The sequence below is a fragment of the Stegodyphus dumicola genome, chromosome 6 (assembly GCF_044657685.1).
Source record: "Stegodyphus dumicola isolate Sdum_Otavi_A_Nest chromosome 6, ASM4465768v1".
NCBI lineage: Eukaryota > Metazoa > Arthropoda > Arachnida > Araneae > Eresidae > Stegodyphus > Stegodyphus dumicola.
This window is the reverse complement of record NC_140773.1, coordinates 178639527-178654202: the sequence shown is the minus strand read 5'-3', so window position 1 is coordinate 178654202 and position 14676 is coordinate 178639527. Positions and strand designations below refer to the sequence as shown.

General features: G+C 30.6%; 1 protein-coding gene across 3 annotated transcripts in view; it reads left to right on the top strand.

The window, feature by feature from the left end:
- LOC118205995 (mitochondrial S-adenosylmethionine carrier protein) overlaps window positions 1–13538 on the top strand; it is an 89721-nt gene extending 76183 nt beyond the window's left edge. For all 3 annotated transcript variants that reach the window (XM_085819205.1, XM_035378280.2, XM_035378273.2), the window contains exon 9: window positions 12605–13538. In XM_085819205.1, coding sequence (XP_085675331.1) covers window positions 12605–12716 — 112 coding nt within the window. In that variant the 3' untranslated portion in view covers window positions 12717–13538. The remainder of the gene's footprint in view (window positions 1–12604) is intronic.
- Window positions 13539–14676: the final 1138 nt, after the last annotated feature.

The window sequence follows — 14676 nt, the reverse complement described above, 5'->3', positions numbered from 1 at the left end:
TGTCTCGTACCAGTGTCCAGTGTGTCTTGAACACCGAGTCCTTTTACGTCTTTCATCTCCAGATAGTTCAGTTACTGCTCCCCGATGACCATCCTGAACGTGTGCACTTCGCACAGCATTTTTTGCAAGAAAGTGCATGTGATGTTCATTTCCCAGCTTATGTCTTGTTCACGGATTAGACCACGTTCAATAGCGACGGCGTATTCAGTCACTACAATAAGCATTTATGGGCTAAAAAAAAACACCACAGTGTGCGGCACCAGACATAAATAGCTTTAAAGCTAATGCATAGGCCGGTTTGGTTGACGACTGCTTAGTCGGGCCATAACCTTTTACCATCCAGGTTGAATGCCATGAATTGTCTTTCTGGACCTGGTTCTTTCCAGCTTGCTTGATGATGTTCCACCAAATGTGAGGTACAACAAGTGGTTCCAACCATAGACCTGTTATATACTAGACAGAGCATCGCCATTCAAAATCGGGTGAAAAAGCGGCACAGGAATGAGCTGCAGGAGTTTGGGCATGAAATGGAACTGAACCCAGACTTTGGCGTACTATCGCCATGGCTGGCGATTTTTTCCCCTCTTTTCTCTCAGTTCGAAATGCGAACTTGGAAAGATGTCATTTCGCAGAAGCTGCCGTTGAATTTGCAGAAGAGGTTAGATCGATAAATACCAGCCAAAATTAATAATTTCCCTAAAATTGGACACTTTATTTTAAAATTTAAGCCAGACAAATGGTCATACTAGCTTAGTAGCACAAAGGTAGACAAAGAGAAAAAAGACAAAAATAGAATGAGATGAAGCAGTGTACAATAAATACAACATATTGGAAAAATGGTAATAGGAATAAATAAAGTACAAATAAAATAAATTTAAAAAAAAGAGTTTTTTTCATTTAAAAATAAACAAATAAATAAAAAGTGATTTAGGCAAAGTATTAATACATACTAAAGATAGTGGATGAAAAATAAAATAATTAAAAAATTAAAAATAAATAAAATTCATATATATATATACTTATTGTAATGCATAAACAAGGAGCAAAGATAATTTAAGAAATGATTTTGAGTGAAAAAGAGATTAAAATAAAACAGGAAGATTATAAGCCTAAAAGGAAAAAAAGGGCCAGGAAAAAATAAATAAATAAAAAAGAAGGTTTTTTAGTACTTAGGACAGAATAAAAAATAAAAAAAAAAAATAGATAACATAAGAAAAATGAGTGAAAACAGAAAATAGTACAAAAAGGAAATTTAATATTTATACGAAAAGGAAATTTAATGTTAATACGGTGTAATACAGAGAACTGCAGAGTAGGCAAATCAAAGTGAGAAAGATATTAAATTAAATGAACTAAAAATGAATGTCAATATAGCAGATATAAGTTAAAAGGAAGAGAGAGAGAGAGAGGTAAATAATTAAATTATGAAACAAAAAAGTGGTAAATTAAGACTTCCTTTTACTAGCAAATATATATATATATATATATATATATATTATGCACTTTGCAAAATGTAGTTGCACTTATTTTAAATAATTTTAGAAGGTTAAATTTAAATAATTTTCATTATTTTTAAAAAGAAACTTAAAACTATTATAGTTTTGAAATTTAACTGCTATATAATTACTATTTTCTTAATACTTAACAAATTCTTAATATTTGAATAAATGCCAGAAACATGATACAGTCAAAAGTTGTTAATTTGGACACCCATAATCCGGAATGATCTATAATACAAACCTCAAAGCTACAAACTTTCTGTGCATGCGTCGCATTGACGCATGCGCATAGGACCTTTACGGCTGTGAATACACGTGTGCGCATGCGCAAAATACGTTTACGAATGCACATTTAATGTGTAACGGGCGGTATAAGTTAAGCTAAAATTATCTAATTCAGTTAATGTTGCAGATTGCATTGTTCCTTAATCTTCAAATTGGATTCGGCTTATTATTTTTTGCAGACTGTTAGAGCAATTTTATAAAAGTAAGCTTGAACTTTCGATTATGTCAAATAGATTTTCTGATATATATTTACTAATATGTAAAGGATCTACAAAGCGAAAGTATGTTTCGAAGTCCATTAAACAAAAAGTGGAATTGCTGCAAAAAATGGATAAAGGCATATCCTTTGTTTATCTTTAACGCCGCAGCGCCGCGCAATGAATTGGAAGTTAATCTGTCAGCACTATCCTTATCTTCAGGGCAGATGTTTTTATTTTATTTGGCTTATAATTCCATACTAAATGTAGTATTTCATCTCGATGTACTCCATCTTTGATATGATTTAAATCAAATTCCTCGTCATTATAATTCGCTTCCGATAGCGAAGAAAGTGACAGAGATTATTGAAAACGAAAAAATTTCGATTGACAAATTAGTCGGTATTCTCGACACAGCAGTTATAGGGCTTGAACAGCGGAACTTTGTAACTGAACAAAAAATTATGTCTGTTTATAGAATTAAAGAGAATGTATTATCACATAAAAAACGAAGTAACTTAGACAACTTACATTGAAAGAAATGTTTAATAAAGTAAACCAATAAATATTAAGCTTTTTTTTTTGTAAATTTTGATACCCTTTAGATCATAATTGTTCTTTATTTCATAAATTATGGTTTCATATTTTTAATTTTGTAATTTATGCATGCCATCCTACCAGATTTAAACTGATGATCTATAATCCGGAAAAATCGATAATCTGGAATCGCCGAAGTCCCGACGAGTCCGGATTAACAACTTTTGACTGTATAAGAAAGAAAATACGTGATAGAAAGTAAACATATTTGTTATATTTGGATGCAAGAAAAGGGATAAAATAAAGTCATTCATGTACCCCCCCCCCAAAAAAAAACATAATTTTATGCAGTTCTTACACAGTGTTACATGAACATTACCAAGTATTAAATACATACATTACTACTTCGCACATGTCTGCATAAGCAAACGCATACAAAGAATATTTAAACAAACGCATTCAAAGCAGTCTGTTGGCGTATAAAAAATGTCGCCAAAGCAGAATACTAGACTAATTAAAATTATATTATATAACTAAATTTTTAACATTTTTTTCAGAACACAGTTATTAGAAACATACATATATATTAAGATACTTTTATTTAAATGTTATTTCAAGTATGCGTATATTATATAAAATTAGAAAATCTATTTTTATTAGAAAATGGCAAGTAGAGTGGATAAAAAATCCTCTACATTTTATAAAATTAGGTTTTAAAACATTAGAAAAAGCTCTCCTGTGAAATGATACTCCTCCACCTTTCACATATCTGGAATTACATCCATATGCAGAGCACGAAAGAACCATTTTTGAAATCCGAAACAATGCGCGTACACGCAAAACACTTTCTTCTCACAAATTCTCCATAGAACTGTAATGGTAAGGAAGATCCGCGGGAATACGATCTGGGAAATGTTCCAAATGTCACGTGGTTCGCATTCCTATTCCCCTTCAGGGTTGCTATTTCTCTCTCTAGTACATCTCTAGTACAGATCTATAGTTATAACATGAGGCTCATTTTGGACTGGGTGTCCGTAGCCATTTGAACAAATAATTCCTGCATCAATGGATTGGGCATGGGGGACCGATTCCCTGCCCGCCAGTCTCACCGGATTTATCAAACCTTGATTTCTTTTTGTTGGGAGCCATCAAAAGTGTTGTGTGTCATGATCCTGTTGTGTCTGAAATGGATCTTGGGGCAAGACTCATCTGCGCAGCTGCTTAAATCAAAGAAACTCTTGGTGGGTTTGAACATGTCCAATAATCAATGGTCCATTGGTGTCATGCATGTTTGGCGTCTGATGGTGCAAACTTTGAACACCTGTTGTAACATTCAAGCTGCTGTACACCATTTGTATTCGTGTCCAATTAAATGCTTAAATCACTTTCTTGTTTCCTTTCCCATTATCTATCTCTACTACCACTTAGCCCTGACATTTACATGCATGGGTCCTTATGCAATTCGTAATCCTTATGATGTGCTCTACCTCCCCCAGAAGTTTGTCACAACATTTACGGGACACTTTGTATATGTCATAATTTAATGTGTAGGAGGAATCAGATACCTTAACATATTGCAGTCTTAGATGGCTGAGTGGAAAGACGAAAAGATGATGCTAACAAAAAGGAATTTTGAAGAAGTCCCAATCTTTATTTTCATGCATATAAAACCATCTTAGTAGACATTTATCCAATCATAATGAAATACGATAAGTTCTATGTACATTAGTGGTAAAGGTACAATGTAAGCATTTTAGACAGGACAGCACAAGCAGCACAGAGTTCTTTGAAGGCCAGAAGCCAGGGAAAGGAATGATATAATTAACTTGGAAGCAACATTTATACTGAAGTAGATGCAATTGTAGAGACAAACTTTGATTGGTTAGTTTCAGTTTTAGTTACCTTTTTCAAGCAGCATCATATAACATGGAAAGATCTCAAATTTGGGAGAACAGATGAATTGAGAGGAAGAGCATAAAATATAGAATCATTAATTTTAAGGTCACCAATTATTCTTACAGCAGCCATCATATTTTGTTATATCTTACATTTATATATATATATATATACAGTGGCTCCCAAAAGTGTTCGTACACTTATGATTTTTATTGAAATAGGGTTCTATCCATTAATTAAATGTAAACTTTCTGAATGAGATTTTAATAATAAGATCTATAATCTATTTGTAACAAAATTACATGAAATATTTTTTTAAACATAGCGAAATTTTATTTTTAAGAAATTAATATAAAAAATGACAAACATTTTATCTCACCAAAGTCTTCGTACACTTCAAAAAAATCTTCACATATTAGTAAATATTTTCATTTTTCGTTAAATTAATATTGATTAGGATATCCTTTAGCATCCACAACAGCTTTTAAATATCTGGGAATAGATTTTACTAGTTTTTTGTAATTTCTGTATCAATGTTCATCCATTCTTCCATCATGACTGTTTTGAGTTCGCTTTTCTTTTTGATGTCGTGTTTTCTTACTGTAACCTCAAGTTCTTTCCAAATGTGTTTTATGGCGTTTAAATCTGGCAACTGAGGTGGTGTTTTCAAAACCTGTGGACAATTATAGAGAGACCACAGGCGAACATTGAGAGCCGTATGCTTAGGATCGTTAGCATGATTAAAAATAAAGTTTCCAATAACCAAATTTTGAGCTGATAATTTTAAATTGTCTCTTAAAATATTTAAATAAAGAGAATTATTCATTATGCCATCAATCAATACCAAATTACCTAATCCTGATGCTGCCATGCACCCCTACAGAAGAACCCTTAACCGTCATGCTTAACTGTTCTAACTACGTTCTTAAAATGAAGTTCCTCATTTTTTCTTCTCCATACAGTTATTCAACCATTGGAACCAAAAATGTTAAATTTGCTTTCGTCAGCAAATAGGACATTATTCCAGTACGTTTCGGGTGTATTTATCATTGATTTTGCAAATGAAAGCCTAAGCTTTCTGTTTTTCTCACTAACAAAATTTTTTTACGAGCAGAACGCCCATGTAATCCAGCTTCTCTGAGAACTCGTCAAACAGTTTCAGGTAAAACTGAAGTAGAAAACTTTGCATTAAATTCTGCAGAAACTTTTACCGTCCTCAAATGTGGGTTTTTCACAAATTTTCTAATAATAAATCTCTTTATCATGTTTAGTTAACTTTCTCGGTCAACCTTTTCTTACCTTGTTTTCAGTCTGATTTTCTTCTTTAAAATGTTTTCTTACATACTGTACAGTAGAATGGGATAAATTAATTAATTTAGCGATATTTCGAATTGATTTATCACTACTATGGTGAAAAATTATCAATTTTCGAATGCTGTTTGTAATTTCTTTACGACTGCAATACATTTTTCAATAATAAATAGAATATTATGAAGTAAACAGTAAAAAATTAAAGCAAACAATTTTTTAAATGCCACCACAATGCAAAAATTAAAAAAAGTGGCAAACAATAATTCTAATTTTGATTTTATCCAAAAATATTTCAAAGTACAAAGACTTTTGTGAGATAAAATCTTTGTCATTTTTTATTATTAATTTCTTTAAAATAAAGTTTCGCTATATCTTAAAAATATTTCATGTAATTTTGTTACAAATAGATATAGACCTTATTATTAAAATCTCATTCAGAAAGTTTACTTTTCGTTAATGAATAGAGCCTTATTTCAATGAAAATCATAAGTGTACGAACACAAAATGTAAAGGCAGGTAGAGGGGACCTGAATAAGCAGATTTCGTAAAGGAATGTGTGTGTGGTAATGCTGCATTAAAGCTCTAGCATGTAAAGCAATATGACTAGGAATATGAATAGGAATATGACTAGCAATATGAATAGGAAACTGAAAAGACAGAAGAGAAAAAATTATTAACAGTTTGCAATAGGTGCTTGAAAGAGCGGCCACTAACAGCAATACAAGATTCACAGTGGCGGCACATGGATCGATGTACATTAGAAAAGCCGTCAGGCATGTCGAGTACATGTCCAGCAGCAACAGACAAGCAGGCAACAAGATCTTCTGCAGATGTGACGGGACTCCCGGGTATACAAGGCCTTTAATATGACCCCAAAAGTAGAAATCCAAGCATGTTAAACCAGGAGAACACAGTGGCCAGTGAACTGGCCCTCCCCATCCTATCCAATACTATCCATAAATAGTGTTGCGGTGATTCTTGACATTCTAGCTGAAGTAAGCTGGGGCTCCATCGTGCTGGAACCACATTCCTCTGCGAAAAGCTGGAGGAACATCGACCAAAAGTTCAGGTAATGTAGAATCGCTCTCTATACATTCTTTAAGCAACTGATCCATTTCTTTGTGCAGCCCCATATATGAAATGCATGTCGGCAAGCTCCGCATTGGTGTAATGATGCATGCTGCTCGAGATCCATTAGGAAAATGAAGAATCCAGCTAAAGTAGTGCTTTTATACATCCTACTCATCAGCGCTGTCTACCGGTTCAATGTGGCATTACCGTACACACATTCCTATATGAAATCTGCTTATTTAGGTCCCCTTTACATTTTTGAAATATAGTTTTGAACCACTGTTTATATATGTTTATAAGGATTAAATACAAAGCTGTTCAAAACTTAATCTAATTATGTGCTGATAGTTGTAACAATTGGCAGCAATAAAGCAAACTAAAAAATTAATAAAGACTTTCAAATCCATCTCATATTCATCCTGAAACAGACCATTAGCGTCAAAGTGGAGAAGCACAAAGTCATCTGAAAGATAAGTTGCAAAACCTGTGTATACTAAAATGAAAGATGAAAAAAGTAAAAGAAAAAGAAAAAAGTTATTTTCTTCCATTTTTGCATCGTCACCAGAGAGTTGATACAATGATAGAAATGAAGGAATCAGGTTTCTAAACTGATTATGAGACATATTATATTTTATAATTTTGTACTTAAAAAAAACATAGAAAATTAATCATAGAAATTTATGTCTTTATTAATCCAATCTCTATGGACTGGAATGGGTACATTAAAATTGTGAAAAGAACTGAAATTGTAAAGAAATAGCATGAAAAATTTAATTTGTTAAAATTTTTTTTTTTTTTTTAATTTTCAAGCAGATCAAGTCTAAGCTACAAATCCATCTACACACCTTTAAAGCAGCATATGATATATATGCCACAATAAACAAAACTGTAACAGCAGAGCTGCTCTACTGTTACACTTTCTAGAACTAACTCTAGATTTTTTCTGTTTGTTGTATCTAATATTTACTGTGACATATATTTTGTGGTCTGTTTTACATGTGTGCAGATGGATTTAAAATTGTAAACTCAATCTGCTCACACAATTTTAAAAAAAAACTTAACAAATTTAACATTTTGATGCTGTTGACTTACAATTTCAGTTCTTTTTACAATTTTAATTTGGTTACTCCAGTCAACTATCCAGTCACTTCTATGGATTGGACTGATAAAGACACAAATTGTTTTGATTAATTTTCTCTGGTTTTTTGAATTATCTAATTCTAAATTGTAATTTGTGTCATTGTCAGTTCAAAAACATGCTAATTTATTTACTTCTTTCATTGCACAATCCTTAGCAATAATGCAATGAGAGAAATAAATAAGTTCTCCGTTTTTCTTATTTTGTTTTCATTTTTGGTGTGCATAGTTTTTGCACCTTATCTTGCAGTTTATCTCTGTGCTTCTTGACTTTAATTCTAATTGTTTCTACTGTGTTGAATATGGGATGGCTTTGAAATTTTTATTAATTCTTTTATTTTGTTTTATATATATGTGTGTGTGTATATGTGAAAGAAAGAGAGATAAAATATGAAAGAAAACTATAATTTGGCAATAATCTTTTTTATTCCTTCCTAAAATTACTTCTTCTTCCTGTCCTAAAATTACTAATTGTTCATAATATGAATCTAAAATGCATCATATATTATGCCATCTTATGTAACATGTAACACTGCAGATATTTTTTATCCAATCATAGATCAAAATTTCAACAAATATTTAGATCACTGCTGATGAATGTGTACTTAACTTTCCCTTGCACTGTAGCATACATCACCCATCTCTCTGCTGTTTGTCACCCATTGTCTGAAAATATAAGCTATACAACAGTATGATGTGTGGCTGAGAATATGTATCTCAAGAATGTCCAGCAATACGTTATGTCTTGTCTTCGGCCACTTCCGTCTATAAAACTCATCCCTTATGTATCTATGGCCACATTTATCTGCTAGTCTGATTCAAACTGCACTAGTCTATTGCTATTATCTCCCAATCATCAAAATATATTACGTATATATATCACCTACAGCATTGTAGGTATACAATTAAAAGCATGTAAAATATAGTAATATTTGGAAATCCAGATTTCAAAATGCTATTTTCAAAATCTTCAAAAACTTTTTTCATAAAATTGCAAATGAAAGATACATGTGTAATCTTAACATGCATGCATTAATTCTTGCATGAGTTTCAGTCATTTATATTTTGTTTATTAATTATGATTAGCAACATATTTGTTTTCAGTCAGTTTTTGTTCACCCTTGAAGTTCTTTTACTGAATCTAAAAAAATATTATTTTTTTTTACTAAACATGAAAGAAATCCATAAAAATATGCTAGTCAAAACTGCATTGTAACTTTTAAAAGGGAAATCTTTTAAAAACTTCTGTTTAGTTCATCGAGATATAAAGGCATAAATTTCAAACAAAATGTTATTAAATCATCAAGATATGATTAAATTCTATCTACATATTTACAATTGACCATAAATAATTTAATGAGTGATATTTAAAGATCTTATTGGAGTTGAAGTGCAAAATTAAACATATGCCATGCAAAATAACATTAAAACTGTATGTAAAATATTTTTTAAAAATATTCTGAATTTGCTGACAGTTTTTTAAATGACAGATTATTGTTTCTAATAGCTTTTAAATGAATATTTTGAAATTTATTTAGATGTTCGATTCTGGTAGATTAATGAAACTATAGCTGATGCATTTTCTGATGCAGTAATTGCTGGATCTAACGATGAATGTAGTAGAGAAATAAAATGTCCTGAACTACCATCTAATATAGATTGCATTCCTGAATAATTTTTATGACTTTAAATCTGAAAATCTGCAGTTTACATTCACAACATTTAAAATTCCTTCTAGTTTCAACAATAAATTTTCCATGCAAGTTACTGTAAAACTGCATGGTTATTCCTTTGTAAATGATTGTATAACATATTCCTTTGTAAATAATGGTTCAACATTATTCCTTTGTAAATGGGGGTTTAGCATATTCCTCTAATGGTTTAAGATAGTTGATATTTTGAAATTTCAGCAGTTTAGTCATTGCACAGAATCAAATAACAATCATTACCTTATAAAATCTACTATTTTTATTACATGCTTCAATTAAGAATAAAAACTTTAAAAAAAAAAAAAAAATAGCTATATAAACGTTAACAAGAGAAGTAAACAATTGAAGTCATCTTGTCTAATGATAACCTTCTAACTCATAATAAGTGTCTTTTGAAATAATAAGGAATGTTATTTATCTATTGCATAATTGTTGCAAATACTCATGTTTATTTGAATGAATATTGATTTTTTGTATATTTTTATCATATTTACCTATTGTTTTTGTTTGTTTATATATATAATATTTACTGTAGTTATGTAATAGTTTTGTTATGCATTTGGATTTTATCAAATATGGGGCCATTTTTATGTTTGTAAGTTCTTGTTAGAATGGGGTAGATCCCATTATTCCGAGTTGGTCAACTTTTAAATTGAAATAATAGCTCGATTAAAATTTGAAATACAGGCAAAAACTTCCATGACAATTTTTGTTGCCAATTTGACTATATTTGCCAAATTCTCATGAATTTGGTGACATTCTCGAGGTTTTGAGAAAATGCCTTTTCAGGGACTTGGGATTTATTTTTCCTAAAGCTTCCAGAAATGCTGGTTGCCCATGTATGTATGACTGTATTTGAACCATGAGAGTCTGTTCAAAGATTTTAGTGATTAATTTTAGAATCTGGGACTTGGATTTAAAAGTTTTCTGTGATTTAGTTTGTTAATGCACAAAATTTCTTGACTTTTAAGGTGAATTTGCCTCATTTCCTCTTTTCTTCTATTTATAATTGCTTACCAAGTGCGATATTTCGTTTATTTCAATAAGGTGTAAATTTCTTTCTGCTTATATGATATAATTATGGAAGATATTTCTACAAACGCATACCTCATAGCATTACAAATTGTTAGATTTTTCATTAGCTTTGGAATCTGGAAAAAATTGTGAATAATGTCGTTTCATTAGTTTGCATAAATTACAGAGCACAAAATTTGTAAGAATTTAATGAAGAAAGATGTGAAAATAATAAAGAAAGAAAAGGTAAAAGAAAAATTTGAAAAGAAATTGGGAATTCACGGCTTGATTTACATAGCTTGCAATAAGTAAAATGCAATCTCTACTGCATAGGAGAAAAAAGGCAGTATTAGTAGTATATAGCAATTAACTATCACAAAACTAGAATTTTAAGATTATTTTTAACTGTTTCAATTGTGAAAATGTATTTTGATAAGATAAAAATAATTTGTAATATTATTGCTGTTAATAATTTATCATTTGATAACTGAACATAAGCAGAAAGTATCAGTTAAACAAAAGCTAACCAAAATATACATAACTTATCAGCGATTTTGTGATTAAAAAATTTGGAGCCATTTCAAAATTATCAAACAATAATATCTCAGAGTTTCAGAAAAGGAAAAGCTATGCTAATAAATGCAACCAATAAGGGTTATCTCTGATTATCTGCGGAATGAAACAGGATACTTACTGCAGTCCAAAATCAATAATTGTTATCTTTGATTGTTTGCCGAATGGAACAGGATACTTACTGCAGTCCAAAACAGTATATCCTTGCCATAGCTACCTGATGAAGGAAAACCTGTGGTTGTAATTGTAATCAATGACTGATATTTTTGATTGTCTGCTAAATGGAACAAGACAGCTATTTCAATGTAGAAAATTATATATTCTTGTCATCACATCTACAATGCAGGAGAGACATCATTATGTTAGTTAATCATCAGTTGACAGGTTTTTTTATTTTATAATAGTTGTGGAAAGACAATTAAAAAAGGGCAGAGCTTCATGTCAGTCACTTTGAAAACCACTCTGTATGGTTACAGAATTGAGACTGCTATATCCAGATTCATGTGTTATAATATTTACAGGCATACTCAGTTATGAAGAGAATATGGAACATGCTATATATATTTTAATATCCATGAAAGGGTTAGTTATTTTGGGGAAAAAAAAAAAAAATCAGACATCTTATGCTTAGATAATAGTTTGTTCCATGGAAATCGTCTCTCTCCCTTTTTTTTTTTTTTTTTTTTCCATTAAAGTCATTTTCCATTAATGGTTGTATCATTAATTTTTCTTTGAAGTTATGAATAATTAACCACTGAAGTTACAAATTATTAACTATTGAAGTTATGAATAATTAACATATCATTGGCTTAAACAAACATTTAGTAATAAATAGCTTAAATAATTAAATTTATTACCAAAAATGAAGTTGCTCATATTGTTCTGAATTTTCAAAAAAGTGTTGTTTCATGATTTAATTCCAGTTCAAAATTCAATTAATTAGAAAAATTATTCAAATTTGGATTTGTAAAAGTAGTTAATTTTGATAAGCTTGTGGCTGCTCCGAAAGGCATTCAAAATCTCTCTTCTTCCCCTGCCCATTTGTTCTTCTATTTTTAAAAATTAAAATTTTTTATTTATTTTCAGTTAAAGGTTATTTTTACTTTCTTTCATGATGTATTAAATATCTGTTTTGTATCTTCTTAAATTAATATTATGTATTTATGTTGTTTACTGCTGCAATAAATGTGGCTTTGAATGCATTTTTATTTTATTTTACTTCTAATCTTACTGTCTCTAAATAATTATGAGCTATATGTAAAAAATATGTTCCCATAATTTCTTTAACTGTATTTCAATACTGAGTTTTGATAAACATAATTAAAGGCTTTTTGAAGATTTCTATTCATTTTTGTGAATGTTTATGTAATTTCAGTTTATTTGCTGGTGCAGTTCCACGTGTATTGTGGATATCATTAGGAGGCGCTATTTTCCTTGGATCATATGAAAAATCAAAAGAAGTTTTAATTCAATGTCTAATCACATAACAGATATATTACTTCATTGATCTGTATGAAAGTAATTACGTTGAATCATTATTTATTAAAATTGTGTGATTTGTAATCAGATATTATGTACTGATATTTAAATATCATTAGAGGTATATAATGCACTATCTCACATAGAAAATGCAGCACAATAAAAGAATTAGTAGAATGTGATGAAAATTAGCACAATATTATGTATATAAATAAATTTTAATTTAAAACAGATAATTCAATATAATGATCGACTATCATTGCATTGTATTACTATTTTGAAGATGCAGTGATCAGCAGGAAGTAGGACATTTGTTGCTGTAATATAAAAAGCAACTCTTTGAGATACAGCTGAAATTAACATGCGGATATTACCCTGAGAGATGGATGACCATATGCTTTCAGTTTTCTCTATTGTCCTTCTATTTGCATAGGGAAGATCAAACAAAGGAAAGCCAATCATGTCCCACAAATGTTTGATTGATGTGAAACCAAGGAATTCTCAACTACTCGTGTCTTCTGACATGAAAGTCATCTTGAAATATGTGTTTCCAGACAGAGTAATGACAGAGTTCTGTCATCTGATTCTTGTTCCAACTCTTGACTCATCTGACATTTGCTTCTGTTTTATCTTGCTAATTAACCATTGCTAACTTGTATTTTTTATTATTTATTAAATCATTTTTGTGTATATTCCCTACAATTTACATTATGGTGTTGCATTTCTTGTGTCAGGGAAATAGAAGCATAAGTAATAATAAATTATTTATGATATTTATATATAGAAAATTAAGCTTAATATATTTTCAATAAATTGGATAATCAGATGTATTTCTCTTTTCAGTTGCCTTAATTTTTTTTATCACAGACATTTTTAGGATGAGAAAGTTTGTGATGCATTCTCAAAACATTTTTTGGGGAGGGAAGATGATTTTTCTTTAATTTATTTACTATGAAATTTATAACTTAAAAGATGTCATTTCAGGCCTGCCTATAACACTTTTAATTCTTTTTCTGATTATTATAGCTGATGCTCCTTATGAATTCAAACATATTGATAATTCAAAGGAAAATATACCTTTATTTAGTTATTGCTTGTCAGAACATAGCTAGCGGTATCACCTATGCTTAGAACCGACTTTGTGTCAACTTCTCTTAGTCCAAATAGGCTTTGTCCCTGAAGGACTATAGTTTTTATTTTGCGATTTTGCATCGAATCACTATAAACCGCTTATCACTTTTCAAACTGTTGCCGCCAAATGTCAGAGTCTTGCATTATATTTGAAGAATCTGCATAAATGTATCTATGTTTTTCGCATTGTGATAAAACAGCAGTACCTATTTTTTTAGTAGAGTCATCCAATTTTCAATGACGTAATCCTACTGCGAATATGGGCATCTGAAAGCCCCAATTCGGAATTTGTTTTATTATCGATTTCATATTTTGTAAAACTTTTACGAATTTCTGATTAACAAACTCAACGATTTAAAAGCAAGCAATAACCACACTCTAGGGGGGGGGAGGAAAAAAACCTTTTTATCTCCAGCGCGCGGAACTGTGTATCTGAAATTCTAAAGATATGCTCATTTTAAAATTATTTTGGGACATTGCTATTGAACATAATTTTATGGTTTAAGTGCAGACAACGTGATATTAAATAAATAAAGGTAACATACGTTAAAAGACGCCCCTTTAGACGTAATTTAAAATCTGAAACCTTTCAGATTTTTTTTTTATTTACTTTTTTACTTTTTTAATTACACTTGGTCTAGATTAATGGTTACGTGGTCAGAGCGGACACGTGAGAGTAGCTGGGTGGGCAGAGCCATCATGCTTGCACCTATTGTGTTGTTTCCGTAATTAGTCACATGCCATGTGGTGGTTTCGAGCTTTGCACCAGCTGTAGAGATAAGCCAATACTTTTAAGAGAAAAGGTTTTTGTCAATTTCTCAGTAGATGTTTGCTCCT